The sequence below is a fragment of the Procambarus clarkii genome, chromosome 81 (genome assembly GCF_040958095.1).
Source record: "Procambarus clarkii isolate CNS0578487 chromosome 81, FALCON_Pclarkii_2.0, whole genome shotgun sequence".
NCBI lineage: Eukaryota > Metazoa > Arthropoda > Malacostraca > Decapoda > Cambaridae > Procambarus > Procambarus clarkii.
In genome coordinates, this window is record NC_091230.1 from 6,447,855 (window position 1) to 6,469,065 (window position 21,211).

Consider the following 21,211-nt stretch of genomic DNA (forward strand, 5'->3'; position numbering starts at 1 on the left):
GTTGGTGACTGTGGTGACCACGTTGGTGACCACGTTGGTGACTGTGGTGACCACGTTGGTGACTGTGGTGACCACGTTGGTGACTGTGGTGACCACGTTGGTGACTGTGGTGACCACGTTGGTGACTGTGGTGACCACGTTGGTGACTGTGGTGACCACGTTGGTGACCACGTTGGTGACTGTGGTGACCACGTTGGTGACTGTGGTGACCACGTTGGTGACCACGTTGGTGACTGTGGTGACCACGTTGGTGACTGTGGTGACCACGTTGGTGACTGTGGTGACCACGTTGGTGACTGTGGTGACCACGTTGGTGACCACGTTGGTGACTGTGGTGACGACGTTGGTGACTGTGGTGACCACGTTGGTGACCACGTTGGTGACTGTAGTGACCACGTTGGTGACTGTGGTGACCACGTTGGTGACCACGTTGGTTACTGTGGTAACCACGTTGGTGACTGTGATGACCACGTTGGTGACCACGTTGGTGACTGTGGTGACCACGTTGGTGACTGTGGTGACCACGTTGGTGACTGTGGTGACCACGTTGGTGACTGTGGTGACCACGTTGGTGACCACGTTGGTGACTGTGGTGACCACGTTGGTGACCACGTTGGTGACTGTGGTGACCACGTTGGTGACCACGTTGGTGACTGTGGTGACCACGTTGGTGACTGTGGTAAGCACGTTGGTGACTGTGGTGACCACGCTGGTGACCACGTTGGTGACTGTGGTGACCACGTTGGTCACCACGTTGGTGACTGTGGTGACCACGTTGGTGACTGTGGTGACCACGTTGGTGACCACGTTGGTGACTGTGGTGACCACGTTGGTGACTGTGGTGACCACGTTGGTGACTGTGGTGACCACGTTGGTGACTGTGGTGACCACGTTGGTGACCACGTTGGTGACTGTGGTGACCACGTTGGTGACTGTGGTGACCACGTTGGTGACCACGTTGGTGACCACGTTGGTGACTGTGGTGACCACGTTGGTGACAACGTTGGTGACTGTGGTGACCACGTTGGTGACTGTGGTGACCGCGTTGGTGACCACGTTGGTGACTGTGGTGACCACGTTGGTGACTGTGGTGACCACGTTGGTGACTGTGGTGACCACGTTGGTGACCACGTTGGTGACCACGTTGGTGACCACGTTGGTGACCACGTTGGTGACTGTGGTGACCACGTTGGTGACTGTGGTGACCACGTTGGTGACCACGTTGGTGACCACGTTGGTGACTGTGGTGACCACGTTGGTGACCACGTTGGTGACTGTGGTGACCACGTTGGTGACTGTGGTGACCACGTTGGTGACTGTGGTGACCACGTTGGTGACTGTGGTGACCACGTTGGTGACTGTGGTGACCACGTTGGTGACCACGTTGGTGACCACGTTGGTGACTGTGGTGACCACGTTGGTGACCACGTTGGTGACTGTGGTGACCACGTTGGTGACCACGTTGGTGACCACGTTGGTGACCACGTTGGTGACTGTGGTGACCACGTTGGTGACCACGTTGGTGACTGTGGTGACCACGTTGGTGACCACGTTGGTGACTGTGGTGACCACGTTGGTGACCACGTTGGTGACTGTGGTGACCACGTTGGTGACCACGTTGGTGACTGTGGTGACCACGTTGGTGACTGTGGTGACCACGTTGGTGACTGTGGTGACCACGTTGGTGACTGTGGTGACGACGTTGGTGACTGTGGTGACCACGTTGGTGACTGTGGTGACCACGTTGGTGACTGTGGTGACCACGTTGGTGACTGTGGTGACCACGTTGGTGACTGTGGTGACCACGTTGGTGACTGTGGTGACCACGTTGGTGACTGTGGTGACCACGTTGGTGACTGTGCTGACCACGTTCGTGACTGTGGTGACCACGTTGGTGACTGTGGTGACCACGTTGGTGACTGTGGTGACCACGTTGGTGACTGTGGTGACCACGTTGGTGACTGTGGTGACCACGTTGGTGACTGTGGTGACCACGTTGGTGACTGTGGTGACCACGTTGGTGACCACGTTGGTGACTGTGGTGACCACGTTGGTGACCACGTTGGTGACTGTGGTGACCACGTTGGTGATCACGTTGGTGACTGTGGTGACCACGTTGGTGACCACGTTGGTGACTGTGGTGACCACGTTGGTGACTGTGGTGACCACGTTGGTGACCACGTTGGTGACTGTGGTGACCACGTTGGTGACCACGTTGGTGACTGTGGTGACCACGTTGGTGACCACGTTGGTGACTGTGGTGACCACGTTGGTGACTGTGGTGACCACGTTGGTGACCACGTTGGTGACTGTGGTGACCACGTTGGTGACCACGTTGGTGACCACGTTGGTGACTGTGGTGACCACGTTGGTGACTGTGGTGACCACGTTGGTGACCACGTTGGTGACTGTGGTGACCACGTTGGTGACCACGTTGGTGACTGTGGTGACCACGATGGTGACTGTTGTGACCACGTTGGTGACCACGTTGGTGACTGTGGTGACCACGTTGGTGACTGTGGTGACCACGTTGGTGACCACGTTGGTGACCACGTTGGTGACTGTGGTGACCACGTTGGTGACCACGTTGGTGACCACGTTGGTGACTGTGGTGACCACGTTGGTGACTGTGGTGACCACGTTGGTGACCACGTTGGTGACTGTGGTGACCACGTTGGTGACCACGTTGGTGACTGTGGTGACCACGTTGGTGACTGTGGTGACCACGTTGGTGACCACGTTGGTGACTGTGGTGACCACGTTGGTGACCACGTTGGTGACCACGTTGGTGACTGTGGTGACCACGTTGGTGACTGTGGTGACCACGTTGGTGACTGTGGTGACCACGTTGGTGACCACGTTGGTGACTGTGGTGACCACGTTGGTGACCACGTTGGTGACTGTGGTGACCACGATGGTGACTGTGGTGACCACGTTGGTGACCACGTTGGTGACCACGTTGGTGACTGTGGTGACCACGTTGGTGACTGTGGTGACCACGTTGGTGACCACGTTGGTGACTGTGGTGACCACGTTGGTGACCACGTTGGTGACCACGTGGTGACCACGTTGGTGACTGTGGTGACCACGTTGGTGACTGTGGTGACCACGTTGGTGACCACGTTGGTGACTGTGGTGACCACGTTGGTGACTGTGGTGACCACGTTGGTGACCACGTTGGTGACTGTGGTGACCACGTTGGTGACTGTGGTGACCACGTTGGTGACCACGTTGGTGACTGTGGTGACCACGTTGGTGACCACGTTGGTGACCACGTTGGTGACTGTGGTGACCACGTTGGTGACCACGTTGGTGACCACGTTGGTGACCACGTTGGTGACCACGTTGGTGACTGTGGTGACCACGTTGGTGACCACGTTGGTGACTGTGGTGACCACGTTGGTGACCACGTTGGTGACTGTGGTGACCACGTTGGTGACCACGTTGGTGACTGTGGTGACCACGTTGGTGACTGTGGTGACCACGTTGGTGACCACGTTGGTGACTGTGGTGACCACGTTGGTGACTGTGGTGACCACGTTGGTGACTGTGGTGACCACGTTGGTGACCACGTTGGTGACTGTGGTGACCACGTTGGTGACCACGTTGGTGACTGTGGTGACCACGTTAGTGACCACGTTGGTGACTGTGGTGACCACGTTGGTGACCACGTTGGTGACTGTGGTGACCACGTTGGTGACTGTGGTGACCACGTTGGTGACTGTGGTGACCACGTTGGTGACTGTGTAGACCACGTTGGTGACCACGTTGGTGACTGTGGTGACCACGTTAGTGACCACGTTGGTGACTGTGGTGACCACGTTGGTGACCACGTTGGTGACTGTGGTGACCACGTTGGTGACTGTGGTGACCACGTTGGTGACTGTGGTGACCACGTTGGTGACTGCGTAGACCACGTTGGTGACTGTGGTGACCACGTTGGTGACTGTGGTGACCACGTTGGTGATTGTGGTGACCACGTTGGTGACTGTGGTGACCACGTTGGTGACTGTGGTGACCACGTTGGTGACTGTGGTGACCACGTTGGTGACTGTGGTGACCACGTTGGTGACTGTGTGACCACGTTGGTGACTGTGGTGACCACGTTGGTGACTGTGGTGACCACGTTGGTGACTGTGGTGACCACGTTGGTGACTGTGGTGACCACGTTGGTGACTGTGGTGACCACGTTGGTGACTGTGGTGACCACGTTGGTGACTGTGGTGACCACGTTGGTGTGACTGTGGTGACCACGTTGGTGACTGTGGTGACCACGTTGGTGACCACGTTGGTGACTGTGGTGACCACGTTGGTGACCACGTTGGTGACTGTGGTGAATACGTTGGTGACCACGTTGGTGACTGTGGTGACCACGTTGGTGACTGTGGTGACCACGTTGGTGACCACGTTGGTGACTGTGGTGACCACGTTGGTGACCACGTTGGTGACTGTGGTGACCACGTTGGTGACTGTGGTGACCACGTTGGTGACTGTGGTGACCACGTTGGTGACCACTTTGGTGACTGTGGTGACCACGTTGGTGATCACGTTTGTGACTGTGGTGACCACGTTGTGACCACGTTGGTGACTGTGGTGACCCACGTTGGTAACTGTGGTGACCACGTTGGTGACCACGTTGGTGACTGTGGTGACCACGTTGGTGACCACGTTGGTGACTGTGGTGACCACGTTGGTGACCACGTTGGTGACCACCGTTGGTGACCACGTTGGTGACTGTGGTGACCACGTTGGTGACTGTGGTGACCACGTTGGTGACCACGTTGGTGACTGTGTGACCAACGTTGGTGACTGTGGTGACCACGTTGGTGACCACGTTGGTGACTGTGGTGACCACGTTGGTGACCACGTTGGTGACTGTGGTGACCACGTTGGTGACCACGTTGGTGACTGTGGTGACCACGTTGGTGACCACGTTGGTGACTGTGGTGTCCACGTTGGTGACCACGTTGGAGACTGTGGTGACCACGTTGGTGACTGTGGTGACCACGTTGGTGACTGTGGTGACCACGTTGGTGACTGTGGTGACCACGTTGGTGACCACAGTTGGTGACTGTGGTGACCACGTTGGTGACCACGTTGGTGACTGTGGTGACCACGTTGGTGACCACGTTGGTGACTGTGGTGACCACGTTGGTGACCACGTTGGTGACTGTGGTGACCACGTTGGTGACCACGTTGGTGACTGTGGTGACCACGTTGGTGACTGTGGTGACCACGTTGGTGACTGTGTAGACCACGTTGGTGACTGTGGTGACCACGTTGGTGACTGTGGTGACCACGTTGGTGACTGTGGTGACCACGTTGGTGACTGTGGTGACCACGTTGGTGACTGTGGTGACCACGTTGGTGACTGTGGTGACCACGTTGGTGACTGTGGTGACCACGTTGGTGACTGTGCTGACCACGTTGGTGACTGTGGTGACCACGTTGGTGACTGTGGTGACCACGTTGGTGACTGTGGTGACCACGTTGGTGACTGTGGTGACTACGTTGGTGACTGTGGTGACCACGTTGGTGACTGTGGTGACCACGTTGGTGACTGTTACGAACCCGGATCCAGCGTCCGTGCCTGGAGCAGTGACAAACACGCCATCTGTGGGTCAGCTCCCGAAACCCCCGCCAAACGAACGACGACACCTAGTGAGGACAGCGTGTACTGGCCTCGAGGACCAGTTTCCAGTCTGGTTCAGCGCTCAACACCGCCGCTCCTGAACTCTGGTGAGGTGGTGCTCCGACGACAGCGCCATCTATGGAGTGGATATGTCGGGCGTTTGTATCTGAGCCTGTGAGTGTGGTGTATTAGTGTCCCGGTTATTAATGACGTGTCTGCTTACAGAGCCGACCTGGGACCACTGTGTTGAAGGTGGAGTCAGTCTACCCGAGGCAGCCAGTCTCCATACAGTGAAGTTTGCTGCAGCTGTCGTGACGTCGTCCCCCCCGGAAGAACACTGTGGTGTGTTAAGCCTGCCAGTGGAGTGGCAGTGGAAGGATTTACCCGGGACCGACGGTTGGAGACGATAATCCACTGGGGTATTGAGGACAGGAGGGTGATTGGTGATATCACACGAGACTCCTGTCTAGGGCGTACCCCTTACATCGTTCGTGGAGTGGCCGTACCAGCCTTGGTGGCTCTGTACCTGCCAGCAGACCTGCTGGACGTGTGGTTGACGGCCTCCACGACGGTGCCCCCAGTGGACCTGTGTTGTGGCTGACCTGTGGCCAGGGTTGGCTCGGTGTTCTCAGAGGACACGTCTTAAGGCCACGAAGAAAGCACCAAGGAATCGGCACCGAAAGTGGTGTGGCACCAGAGTCTTCAGCAGAAGACTACAGTGAATAATCCCCTTGCATAGCATTAATACCCCTCCCCCTGTGTACTCCTTTTATGTAATATTTATTTATTGGTGGTGGTCAATACATTATATTAAGTTCTTAGCTTTCTTTCCCTACTCCCTTTAAGTTACTTGCGTCACGGATCACATCCCTTGAAAGCCTCTACTGGCTTGGGAACGGATACATATATCTTCCTCTAACAACATCAGAGCAAGAACCCCGTTGCGTCCCGAGAGGGCCGTAACATAATTGGCATCCCCAGCGGGATCCGTCCCCTTGTTAAGTATGTTTGACAGGGGTGGTGAAGTGGCGTAATCCCTGTATATAATTCCCCCTGTGTGACGATTGTGACGTTATACGTCCTGTGCGGTGCTCAGTGACTAAGTGCGATATTGTGCAGTGCGGTGCTCGCTGTGATTAAGTGATTCAGTGCAATATTGACTAGTGCGGTGCTCAGTGATTTAGTGTAATATTGTAGAGCGAAGTGTTCACTTGGACTCAGTGCAATATTGTAGAGCGAAGTGTTCGCTTGGACTCAGTGCAATATTGGGTAGTGCGGTGCCCGAAGTGATTACGTGCAATATTGGCAAGTGCAGTGTTTGGTGCGATAAAGTGCAATATTGGCGTAGAACAGTGCTCGGTGTGTTAAGTGCTCGTTAAGTGTTCCACCTGTGACAATGGCAGACAAAGCTACCATTGATGATCTGGACGAGGTTCAGGCTTTTCTGAACAGAGAAGATTGTCTTGCCAGATTAAAATATCTGAGTAAACCAGAGCTTGTACTAGTGAGCGCCTACCTGGAGATCAAGATCCGTGCCAGTGACTCCCGTGTGGAGATCTTGTCCAAGGTACACCGGCACCTGAAGGCAGAAGAGAAACAGGAAGGCGAGACTCCTAGTACAAAGGAAAGTGCAGACATAGCTTCCACGGAAAAGGAAGATAAGGGCAGCGACGTTGACAGTGATGCAGGCGAGCTTAATATCAGCTTCCTAACAGTCAAGATGCGTGCCCTAGAGATCAATCGTGAAATAGAATGGAAGAAATTAGAAATGGAACGAGAGAGACAAGATAAAGAATTAGAGATGAGACGTTTAGAATTAGAAGAAAGGAAAGCAGAGAGAGAGAGAGAAGAGAAACGAGAAAGAGAAAGAGAAGAACGAGAAAGAGAAAGAGAAGAACGAGAAAGAGAAGAGAGACGAGAGAGAGAAGAACGAGAACGAGAGAGAGAAGGACGAGAAAAAGAAGAGAAACGAGAGAGAGAAGAACGAGAAAGAGAAGAGAGACGAGAGAGAGAAGAACGAGAACGAGAGAGAGAAGAACGAGAGCGAGAAAGGGAGGAAAGAGAGAGACAACATGAACTAGAAGTATTGCGATTAGGCGGTGGTCGGAGGCAAACAACGGACACCAGTAGCTTCGATCCGGTACGCAACATCAAAATGGTCCCCAAATTCCATGAGAAGGAGGTGTCAAAATTCTTTGCAGCCTTCGAGAAAGTCGCTGCCTCTTTGGAGTGGCCAAGGGAGAATTGGGCCATCATGATACAGTCAGTCTTGACTGGGAAGGCCCAAATTGCCTACTCTACGTTATCCCTTGACGACTCCAGCGATTATGACAAGGTGAAGAAAGTTGTGCTCATGGCGTACCAATTGGTACCTGAGGCTTATAGGCAAAAGTTCAGAAACCTGAAGAAGACCTCAGAGCACACTTTCACCGAATTCGCCACCATCAAGGAGCGACTTTTTCAAGAATGGTGTGCCTCTCGGAAGGTGGAGACCAAGGAAGACCTCGAGCAGCTGATTCTGCTCGAGGACTTCAAGGATTGTTTGTCTGGTGACCTGAAGACGTACCTAGAGGAACAGCAGGTAGAGACCTTGAGTGCGGCAGCCACCATGGCGGAAGAGTACATCCTGACTCATAGGCCGTCTGCTAAGTACGTCCCGAGGAATTACCAGCGCCGGTTCGACAGACCTCATGATGAAGAAGAAAGACCCGTCCCACGAAGTGCTAAGAAGACGCCCCCAAGTAGCCCCCGAAGAACAAGTCCCAGTAGTCCGAAACACCGTAGTCCAAGGAGGAATATGGTGTGCTGGACTTGTGGGCAGAAAGGGCACATAGCTGCTAGGTGCCGAGGTAGAAGAGGTGGCAGCGCACGAAGGGAGGTGATGTTGGTGAGCTGTGTTACATCACCAGTAGGAAACCAGTCTACGACGACGCAGGAAGGACCAAGTTTGTTGGCCCCTCACACTTCACCCGGGTATGTAACGAGTGATCATACTGGTAGATCAATTGTAGTGCTCAGAGATAGTGGAGCAGCCCAGTCCCTGATCGTGAAGAGCTCGTTACCCGAGGGAGTAAGTGTGGATGGGAGACCAGAGGTTGTCCTGGTTGGGTTTCCAAGGACGCAGTACATCGCCCCCTTAGTGCCAGTACATCTCGACACGCCTTATTTCAGCGGCACATGTGTGTTGGCAGTAGTCGATACCCTCCCTGTGGCTGGGATTGACGTGGTACTAGCCAACGACTTGGTGACAGATTGGAGCATCAATCTTCCCAAGGTTGCGGACGAGTCTACCAGAACAGCAAGGTCTGAGGTAACAGGCAATGGTAATGTCCAGGTAAAGACAGACCCGGATTTGAACATGTCTAATTTGTCCTCTCCCCCGCAGATCGACAGTTATTTAGCAGTGTCTCCTGATTCTCTCGACAAGGAACATGAGGTTACGATGGCAGAAGTACCTGAGCTAGAAAAGAGGCCTTGTGTGCAGACACCCACGGATACCAACGAGTCTGGAGCGAAGGCTGAGGTGTGCTTGCGGTATGGCAAGTTACAGTGTGTAGTGGACCAGCCAGAGATTCCCCAGACGTCAGAGGTATGTTTTAAAGGTCTAGTGCCCTCTTTGGTCCAAGCCAGGCTAGTGGATGGTGCCGGCTATGGACATGACAAGCTCAGGAAACTTATCCCTCGACTTACCAAATGTTTCCTATCGGTATTTTGTTTGTTTTTCGTATGTGTTCTTGTTTGTGCTCTCTGTGTTCTCAGTAAGGATCAGTGGACGACCCGAAGGATGATGGCTCCCGTGAACATCGAGAAGAGGTCCCAGGGATTGGAGAGTTGTACTGCAAGTGTTGCAGTTGAAGAAGGGACCTGGGAGGTAATAGATGATACAGGAGGTACGACATGTGATAATGTGAGTGACTGTTTCCGACAGGTTGACACCCCCCGCGTGACTGCTGAGCCTCAATGCAGCGTTATGTGGAACGTTGGTCGACCTGACGGTGGCAGAGCGAAAGCCACCTGCGACGTACGAACAGCCCCGTTGGGACTAGGTGTGGACCTAGTAGAGTATGCTGTAAGTACTGTTTTACTCGCGGTCGCTATCACTCTGAATTATCAGACCCCTGTATTCCAGGTTCCTGTCTCCCTGAAGGACCATCGGACTGGCACCAGAAATGCCGTCTGTGGTCAGCCATCATCGGTGCCACGACATAGGAAAGTGTCGAGTCACCCCAGATCGCGTCGAAACAAATCCGTACTCGAGAGATGTGAGATGACGCCCCTGCTTGACATCGCAGTGGAGACGTGGAAGATTACGTCAGGCAGGTCATCGCCTTCAATTTTAAAGTTCCCATTGAGCCGGAATTGCCCAGTAGGACAGTTCTGTGGACGCGACAGCCTCGCTATTCCAGATCATAAAGCATGTAAGTCCATTTGGAGTTGTGTCGCCCTGCTAATTTGGTTTGTGTTTTTTATAGAACCCCAAACCAAATTCTTTTTGGTGGGGAGGTGTTACGAACCCGGATCCAGCGTCCGTGCCTGGAGCAGTGACAAACACGCCATCTGTGGGTCAGCTCCCGAAACCCCCGCCAAACGAACGACGACACCTAGTGAGGACAGCGTGTACTGGCCTCGAGGACCAGTTTCCAGTCTGGTTCAGCGCTCAACACCGCCGCTCCTGAACTCTGGTGAGGTGGTGCTCCGACGACAGCGCCATCTATGGAGTGGATATGTCGGGCGTTTGTATCTGAGCCTGTGAGTGTGGTGTATTAGTGTCCCGGTTATTAATGACGTGTCTGCTTACAGAGCCGACCTGGGACCACTGTGTTGAAGGTGGAGTCAGTCTACCCGAGGCAGCCAGTCTCCATACAGTGAAGTTTGCTGCAGCTGTCGTGACGTCGTCCCCCCGGAAGAACACTGTGGTGTGTTAAGCCTGCCAGTGGAGTGGCAGTGGAAGGATTTACCCGGGACCGACGGTTGGAGACGATAATCCACTGGGGTATTGAGGACAGGAGGGTGATTGGTGATATTACACGAGACTCCTGTCTAGGGCGTACCCCTTTACATCGTTCGTGGAGTGGCCGTACCAGCCTTGGTGGCTCTGTACCTGCCAGGCAGACCTGCTGGACGTGTGGTTGACAGGCCTCCACGACGGTGCCCCCAGTGGACCTGTGTTGTGGCTGACCTGTGGCCAGGGTAGGCTCGGTGTTCTCAGAGGACACGTCTTGAGGCCACGAAGAAAGCACCGCGGACTCAGCACCTAGCTTCGAGGATCCATAGTCTCCAGCAGAAGACTACAGTGTTGGTCCCCTTTGTAAAGTGTTAATACCCCTCCCCCTTGTGTACTCTTTTATTATATATATTTAAACGGTGAAGGTTATATTATATTATATTAAGTTCTTACCTTTCTTTCCCTACTCCCTTTAAGTTACTTGCGTCACGGATCGCATCCCTTGAAAGCCTCTACTGGCTTGGGGCCGGATATATATATCTTCCTCTAACGACATCAGAGTAAGAACCCCGTTGCGTCCCGAGAGGGCCGTAACAGTGACTGTGGTGACCACGTTGGTGACTGTGGTGACCACGTTGGTGACCACGTTGGTGACTGTGGTGACCACGTTGGTGACCACGTTGGTGACTGTGGTGACCACGTTGGTGATCACGTTGGTGACTGTGGTGACCACGTTGGTGACCACGTTGGTGACTGTGGTGACCACGTTGGTGACTGTGGTGACCACGTTGGTGACTGTGGTGACCACGTTGGTGACTGTGGTGACCACGTTGGTGACTGTGGTGACCACGTTGGTGACTGTGGTGACCACGTTGGTGACTGTGGTGACCACGTTGGTGACCACGTTGGTGACTGTGGTGACCACGTTGGTGACTGTGGTGACCACGTTGGTGACCACGTTGGTGACTGTGGTGACCACGTTGGTGACTGTGGTGACCACGTTGGTGACCACGTTGGTGACTGTGGTGACCACGTTGGTGACCACGTTGGTGACTGTGGTGACCACGTTGGTGACCACGTTGGTGACTGTGGTGACCACGTTGGTGACTGTGGTGACCACGTTGGTGACCACGTTGGTGACTGTGGTGACCACGTTGGTGACTGTGGTGACCACGTTGGTGACCACGTTGGTGACTGTGGTGACCACGTTGGTGACTGTGGTGACCACGTTGGTGACCACGTTGGTGACTGTGGTGACCACGTTGGTGACCACGTTGGTGACCACGTTGGTGACTGTGGTGACCACGTTGGTGACCACGTTGGTGACCACGTTGGTGACTGTGGTGACCACGTTGGTGACCACGTTGGTGACCACGTTGGTGACTGTGGTGACCACGTTGGTGACCACGTTGGTGACTGTGGTGACCACGTTGGTGACCACGTTGGTGACTGTGGTGACCACGTTGGTGACTGTGGTGACCACGTTGGTGACCACGTTGGTGACTGTGGTGACCACGTTGGTGACCACGTTGGTGACTGTGGTGACCACGTTAGTGACCACGTTGGTGACTGTGGTGACCACGTTGGTGACCACGTTGGTGACTGTGGTGACCACGTTGGTGACTGTGGTGACCACGTTGGTGACTGTGGTGACCACGTTGGTGACTGTGTAGACCACGTTGGTGACCACGTTGGTGACTGTGGTGACCACGTTAGTGACCACGTTGGTGACTGTGGTGACCACGTTGGTGACCACGTTGGTGACTGTGGTGACCACGTTGGTGACTGTGGTGACCACGTTGGTGACTGTGGTGACCACGTTGGTGACTGCGTAGACCACGTTGGTGACTGTGGTGACCACGTTGGTGACTGTGGTGACCACGTTGGTGATTGTGGTGACCACGTTGGTGACTGTGGTGACCACGTTGGTGACTGTGGTGACCACGTTGGTGACTGTGGTGACCACGTTGGTGACTGTGGTGACCACGTTGGTGACTGTGGTGACCACGTTGGTGACTGTGGTGACCACGTTGGTGACTGTGGTGACCACGTTGGTGACTGTGGTGACCACGTTGGTGACTGTGGTGACCACGTTGGTGACTGTGGTGACCACGTTGGTGACTGTGGTGACCACGTTGGTGACTGTGGTGACCACGTTGGTGACCACGTTGGTGACTGTGGTGACCACGTTGGTGACCACGTTGGTGACTGTGGTGACCACGTTGGTGACCACGTTGGTGACTGTGGTGAATACGTTGGTGACCACGTTGGTGACTGTGGTGACCACGTTGGTGACTGTGGTGACCACGTTGGTGACCATGTTGGTGACTGTGGTGACCACGTTGGTGACCACGTTGGTGACTGTGGTGACAACGTTGGTGACTGTGGTGACCACGTTGGTGACCACTTTGGTGACTGTGGTGACCACGTTGGTGATCACGTTTGTGACTGTGGTGACCACGTTGGTGACCACGTTGGTGACTGTGGTGACCACGTTGGTGACTGTGGTGACCACGTTGGTGACCACGTTGGTGACTGTGGTGACCACGTTGGTGACCACGTTGGTGACTGTGGTGACCACGTTGGTGACCACGTTGGTGACTGTGGTGACCACGTTGGTGACCACGTTGGTGACCACGTTGGTGACTGTGGTGACCACGTTGGTGACTGTGGTGACAACGTTGGTGACTGTGGTGACCACGTTGGTGACTGTGGTGACCACGTTGGTGACTGTGGTGACCACGTTGGTGACTGTGGTGACCACGTTGGTGACTGTGGTGACCACGTTGGTGACTGTGGTGACCACGTTGGTGACTGTGGTGACCACGTTGGTTGACTGTGGTGACCACGTTGGTGACCTACGTTGGTGACTGGGGGGAAAACCACGTTTGGTGACCACGTTGGTGACTGTGGTGACCACGTTTCGGTGATCCACTTGGTGACTGTGGTGACTCACGTTGGTGACCACGTGGTGACCACTGTGGTGACCACGTTGGTGGACTGTGGTGACCACAGTTTGGGGACCCTGTTGGTGACACTGTGGTGACCACGTTGGTGCCACTGTTGGTGACCAACGTGGGTGACTGTGGTGACCACGTTGGTGACCACGTTGGTGACTGTGGTGACCACGTTGGTGAACTGTGGTAGCCAACGTGGTGACCACGTTGGTGACCACTGTTGGTGAACCACGTTGGTGAACTGTGGTGACACGTTTGGTGACTGTGGTGACCACGTTGGTGGACCACGTGGGTGACCACGTTGGGGACTGTGGTGACCACGTTGGTGACCACGTTGGTGACCACTGGGTTGGTGAACCACTGTGGTGACCACGTTGGTGACTGTGGTGAACAACGTTGGTGACCACGTTGTGACCTGTGGTGGACCACGTTGGTGACTGTGGTGACCACGTTGGTGACTGTGGTGACCACGTTGGTTAGCTGTGGTAGACCACGTTGGTGACTGTGGTTGACCACGTTGGGTGAACTGTGGTGACCACGTTGGTGACTGTGGTGACCCACGTTGGTGACTGTGGTGACCACGTTGGTGACTGTGGTGACCACGTTGGTGACTGTGGTGACCACGTTGGTGACTGTGCTGACCACGTTGGTGACTGTGGTGACCACGTTGGTGACTGTGGTGACCACGTTGTGACTGTGGTGACCACGTTGGTGACTGTGTGACCACGTTGGTGACTGTGGTGACCACGTTGGTGACTGTGGTGACCACGTTGGTGACTGTGGTGACCACGTTGGTGACTGTGGTGACCACGTTGGTGACCACGTTGGTGACTGTGGTGACCACGTTGGTGACTGTGGTGACCACGTTGGTGACCACGTTGGTGACTGTGGTGACCACGTTGGTGACTGTGGTGACCACGTTGGTGACCACGTTGGTGACTGTGGTGACCACGTTGGTGACCACGTTGGTGACCACGTTGGTGACTGTGGTGACCACGTTGGTGACCACGTTGGTGACCACGTTGGTGACTGTGGTGACCACGTTGGTGACCACGTTGGTGACCACGTTGGTGACTGTGGTGACCACGTTGGTGACCACGTTGGTGACTGTGGTGACCACGTTGGTGACCACGTTGGTGACTGTGGTGACCACGTTGGTGACTGTGGTGACCACGTTGGTGACCACGTTGGTGACTGTGGTGACCACGTTGGTGACCACGTTGGTGACTGTGGTGACCACGTTAGTGACCACGTTGGTGACTGTGGTGACCACGTTGGTGACCACGTTGGTGACTGTGGTGACCACGTTGGTGACTGTGGTGACCACGTTGGTGACTGTGGTGACCACGTTGGTGACTCTGTAGACCACGTTGGTGACCACGTTGGTGACTGTGGTGACCACGTTAGTGACCACGTTGGTGACTGTGGTGACCACGTTGGTGACCACGTTGGTGACTGTGGTGACCACGTTGGTGACTGTGGTGACCACGTTGGTGACTGTGGTGACCACGTTGGTGACTGCGTAGACCACGTTGGTGACTGTGGTGACCACGTTGGTGACTGTGGTGACCACGTTGGTGATTGTGGTGACCACGTTGGTGACTGTGGTGACCACGTTGGTGACTGTGGTGACCACGTTGGTGACTGTGGTGACCACGTTGGTGACTGTGGTGACCACGTTGGTGACTGTGGTGACCACGTTGGTGACTGTGGTGACCACGTTGGTGACTGTGGTGACCACGTTGGTGACTGTGGTGACCACGTTGGTGACTGTGGTGACCACGTTGGTGACTGTGGTGACCACGTTGGTGACTGTGGTGACCACGTTGGTGACTGTGGTGACCACGTTGGTGACCACGTTGGTGACTGTGGTGACCACGTTGGTGACCACGTTGGTGACTGTGGTGACCACGTTGGTGACCACGTTGGTGACTGTGGTGAATACGTTGGTGACCACGTTGGTGACTGTGGTGACCACGTTGGTGACTGTGGTGACCACGTTGGTGACCATGTTGGTGACTGTGGTGACCACGTTGGTGACCACGTTGGTGACTGTGGTGACAACGTTGGTGACTGTGGTGACCACGTTGGTGACCACTTTGGTGACTGTGGTGACCACGTTGGTGATCACGTTTGTGACTGTGGTGACCACGTTGGTGACCACGTTGGTGACTGTGGTGACCACGTTGGTGACTGTGGTGACCACGTTGGTGACCACGTTGGTGACTGTGGTGACCACGTTGGTGACCACGTTGGTGACTGTGGTGACCACGTTGGTGACCACGTTGGTGACCACGTTGGTGACTGTGGTGACCACGTTGGTGACTGGTGACCACGTTGGTGACCACGTTGGTGACTGTGGTGACCACGTTGGTGACTGTGGTGACCACGTTGGTGACCACGTTGGTGACCACGTTGGTGACTGTGGTGACCACGTTGGTGACTGTGGTGACCACGTTGGTGACCACGTTGGTGACTGTGGTGACCACGTTGGTGACCACGTTGGTGACTGTGGTGTCCACGTTGGTGACCACGTTGGAGACTGTGGTGACCACGTTGGTGACTGTGGTGACCACGTTGGTGACTGTGGTGACCACGTTGGTGACTGTGGTGACCACGTTGGTGACCACGTTGGTGACCACGTTGGTGACTGTGGTGACCACGTTGGTGACCACGTTGGTGACTGTGGTGACCACGTTGGTGACCACGTTGGTGACTGTGGTGACCACGTTGGTGACCACGTTGGTGACTGTGGTGACCACGTTGGTGACCACGTTGGTGACTGTGGTGACCACGTTGGTGACTGTGGTGACCACGTTGGTGACTGTGTAGACCACGTTGGTGACTGTGGTGACCACGTTGGTGACTGTGGTGACCACGTTGGTGACTGTGGTGACCACGTTGGTGACTGTGGTGACCACGTTGGTGACGTGGTGACCACGTTGGTGACTGTGGTGACCACGTTGGTGACTGTGGTGACCACGTTGGTGACTGTGCTGACCACGTTGGTGACTGTGGTGACCACGTTGGTGACTGTGGTGACCACGTTGGTGACTGTGGTGACCACGTTGGTGACTGTGGTGACCACGTTGGTGACTGTGGTGACCACGTTGGTGACTGTGGTGACCACGTTGGTGACTGTGGTGACCACGTTGGTGACTGTGGTGACCACGTTGGTGACCACGTTGGTGACTGTGGTGACCACGTTGGTGACCACGTTGGTGACTGTGGTGACCACGTTGGTGATCACGTTGGTGACTGTGGTGACCACGTTGGTGACCACGTTGGTGACTGTGGTGACCACGTTGGTGACTGTGGTGACCACGTTGGTGACCACGTTGGTGACTGTGGTGACCACGTTGGTGACCACGTTGGTGACTGTGGTGACCACGTTGGTGACCACGTTGGTGACTGTGGTGACCACGTTGGTGACCACGTTGGTGACTGTGGTGACCACGTGGTGACCACGTTGGTGACTGTGGTGACCACGTTGGTGACTGTGGTGACCACGTTGGTGACTGTGGTGACCACGTTGGTGACCACGTTGGTGACTGTGGTGACCACGTTGGTGACTGTGGTGACCACGTTGGTGACTGTGGGGACCACGTTGGTGACCACGTTGGTGACCACGTTGGTGACTGTGGTGACCACGTTGGTGACTGTGGTGACCACGTTGGTGACCACGTTGGTGACCACGTTGGTGACTGTGGTGACCACGTTGGTGACCACGTTGGTGACCACGTTGGTGACCACGTTGGTGACTGTGGTGACCACGTTGGTGACTGTGGTGACCACGTTGGTGACCACGTTGGTGACTGTGGTGACCACGTTGGTGACTGTGGTGACCACGTTGGTGACCACGTTGGTGACTGTAATGACCACGTTGGTGACTGTGGTGACCACGTTGGTGACCACGTTGGTGACTGTGGTGACCACGTTGGTGACCACGTTGGTGACCACGTTGGTGACTGTGGTGACCACGTTGGTGACCACGTTGGTGACCACGTTGGTGACCACGTTGGTGCCACGTTGGTGACTGTGGTGACCACGTTGGTGACCACGTTGGTGACTGTGGTGACCACGTTGGTGACCACGTTGGTGACTGTGGTGACCACGTTGGTGACCACGTTGGTGACTGTGGTGACCACGTTGGTGACCACGTTGGTGACTGTGGTGACCACGTTGGTGACTGTGGTGACCACGTTGGTGACCACGTTGGTGACTGTGGTGACCACGTTGGTGACCACGTTGGTGACTGTGGTGACCACGTTAGTGACCACGATGGTGACTGTGGTGACCACGTTGGTGACCACGTTGGTGACTGTGGTGACCACGTTGGTGACTGTGGTGACCACGTTGGTGACTGTGGTGACCACGTGGTGACTGTGGTGACCACGTTGGTGACTGTGGTGACCACGTTGGTGACTGTGGTGACCACGTTGGTGACTGTGGTGACCACGTTGGTGACCACGTTGGTGACTGTGGTGACCACGTTGGTGACCACGTTGGTGACTCTGGTGACCACGTTGGTGATCACGTTGGTGACTGTGGTGACCACGTTGGTGACCACGTTGGTGACTGTGGTGACCACGTTGGTGACCACGTTGGTGACTGTGGTGACCACGTTGGTGACCACGTTGGTGACTGTGGTGACCACGTTGGTGACCACGTTGGTGACTGTGGTGACCACGTTGGTGACTGTGGTGACCACGTTGGTGACCACGTTGGTGACTGTGGTGACCACGTTGGTGACCACGTTGGTGACCACGTTGGTGACTGTGGTGACCACGTTGGTGACTGTGGTGACCACGTTGGTGACTGTGGTGACCACGTTGGTGACCACGTTGGTGACTGTGGTGACCACGTTGGTGACCACGTTGGTGACTGTGGTGACCACGTTGGTGACTGTGGTGACCACATTGGTGACCACGTTGGTGACCACGTTGGTGACTGTGGTGACCACGTTGGTGACTGTGGTGACCACGTTGGTGACCACGTTGGTGACCACGTTGGTGACTGTGGTGACCACGTTGGTGACCACGTTGGTGACCACGTTGGTGACCACGTTGGTGACTGTGGTGACCACGTTGGTGACTGTGGTGACCACGTTGGTGACCACGTTGGTGACTGTGGTGACCACGTTGGTGACTGTGGTGACCACGTTGGTGACTGTGGTGACCACGTTGGTGACTGTGCTGACCACGTTGGTGACTGTGGTGACCACGTTGGTGACTGTGGTGACCACGTTGGTGACTGTGGTGACCACGTTGGTGACTGTGGTGACCACGTTGGTGACTGTGGTGACCACGTTGGTGACTGTGGTGACCACGTTGGTGACTGTGGTGACCACGTTGGTGACCACGTTGGTGACTGTGGTGACCACGTTGGTGACCACGTTGGTGACTCTGGTGACCACGTTGGTGATCACGTTGGTGACTGTGGTGACCACGTTGGTGACCACGTTGGTGACTGTGGTGACCACGTTGGTGACCACGTTGGTGACTGTGGTGACCACGTTGGTGACCACGTTGGTGACTGTGGTGACCACGTTGGTGACCACGTTGGTGACTGTGGTGACCACGTTGGTGACTGTGGTGACCACGTTGGTGACCACGTTGGTGACTGTGGTGACCACGTTGGTGACCACGTTGGTGACCACGTTGGTGACTGTGGTGACCACGTTGGTGACTGTGGTGACCACGTTGGTGACTGTGGTGACCACGTTGGTGACCACGTTGGTGACTGTGGTGACCACGTTGGTGACCACGTTGGTGACTGTGGTAACCACGTTGGTGACCACGTGGTGACCACGTTGGTGACTGTGACCACGTGGTGACCACGTTGGTGACCACGTTGGTGACCACGTTGGTGACCACGTTGGTGACGGTGGTGACCACGTTGGTGACCACGTTGGTGACTGTGGTGACCACGTTGGTGACCACGTTGGTGACTGTGGTGACCACGTTGGTGACTGTGGTGACCACGTTGGTGACCACGTTGGTGACTGTGGTGACCACGTTGGTGACTGTGGTGACCACGTTGGTGACCACGTTGGTGACTGTGGTGACCACGTTGGTGACCACGTTGGTGACTGTGGTGACCACGTTAGTGACCACGTTGGTGACTGTGGTGACCACGTTGGTGACCACGTTGGTGACTGTGGTGACCACGTTGGTGACTGTGGTGACCACGTTGGTGACTGTGGTGACCACGTTGGTGACTGTGTAGACCACGTTGGTGACCACGTTGGTGACTGTGGTGACCACGTTACTGACCACTTGGTGACCACGTTGGTGACTGTGGTGACCACGTTGGTGACTGTGTGACCACGTGGGACTGTGGTGACCACGTTGGTGACTGCGTAGACCACGTTGGTGACTGTGGTGACCACGTTGGTGACTGTGGTGACCACGTTGGTGACTGTGGTGACCACGTTGGTGACTGTGGTGACCACGTTGGTGACTGTGGTGACCACGTTGGTGACTGTGGTGACCACGTTGGTGACTGTGGTGACCACGTTGGTGACTGTGGTGACCACGTTGGTGACTGTGGTGACCACGTTGGTGACTGTGGTGACCACGTTGGTGACTGTGGTGACCACGTTGGTGACTGTGGTGACCACGTTGGTGACTGTGTGACCACGTTGGTGACTGTGGTGACCACGTTGGTGACTGTGGTGACCACGTTGGTGACTGTGGTGACCACGTTGGTGACTGTGGTGACCACGTTGGTGACTGTGGTGACCACGTTGGTGACCACGTTGGTGACTGTGGTGACCACGTTGGTGACCACGTTGGTGACTGTGGTGACCACGTTGGTGACCACGTTGGTGACTGTGGTGAATACGTTGGTGACCACGTTGGTGACTGTGGTGACCACGTTGGTGACCACGTTGGTGACTGTGGTGACCACGTTGGTTACCACGTTGGTGACTGTGGTGACCACGTTGGTGATTGGTGACCACGTTGGTGACCACTTTGGTGACTGTGGTGACCACGTTGGTGATCACGTTTGTGACTGTGGTGACCACGTTGGTGACCACGTTGGTGACTGTGGTGACCACGTTGGTGACTGTGGTGACCACGTTGGTGACCACGTTGGTGACTGTGGTGACCACGTTGGTGACCACGTTGGTGACTGTGGTGACCACGTTGGTGACTGTGGTGACCACGTTGGTGACCACGTTGGTGACCACGTTGGTGACTGTGGTGACCACGTTGGTGACTGTGGTGACCACGTTGGTGACCACGTTGGTGACTGTGGTGACCACGTTGGTGACTGTGGAGACCACGTTGGTGACCACGTTGGTGACCACGTTGGTGACTGTGGTGACCACGTTGGTGACCACGTTGGTGACTGTGGTGTCCACGTTGGTGACCACGTTGGAGACTGTGGTGACCACGTTGGTGACTGTGGTGACCACGTTGGTGACTGTGGTGACCACGTTGGTGACTGTGGTGACCACGTTGGTGACCACGTTGGTGACTGTGGTGACCACGTTGTTGACTGTGGTGACCACGTTGGTGACCACGTTGTTGACTGTGGTGACCACGTTGGTGACCACGTTGGTGACTGTGGTGACCACGTTGGTGACTGTGGTGACCACGTGGTGACCACGTTGGTGACTGTGGTGACCACGTTGGTGACTGTGATGACCACGTTGGTGACCACGTTGGT

At 55.5% G+C, this 21,211-nt stretch overlaps 1 protein-coding gene across 1 annotated transcript in view; it reads right to left on the reverse strand.

The window, feature by feature from the left end:
• Positions 1–21,211, reverse strand: part of LOC138358023 (uncharacterized) — a 95,919-nt gene that overhangs the window by 68,578 nt on the left and 6,130 nt on the right. The window contains exon 2 of the mRNA XM_069315490.1: positions 13,534–14,124. Coding sequence (XP_069171591.1) covers positions 13,534–14,124 — 591 coding nt within the window. The remainder of the gene's footprint in view (positions 1–13,533; positions 14,125–21,211) is intronic.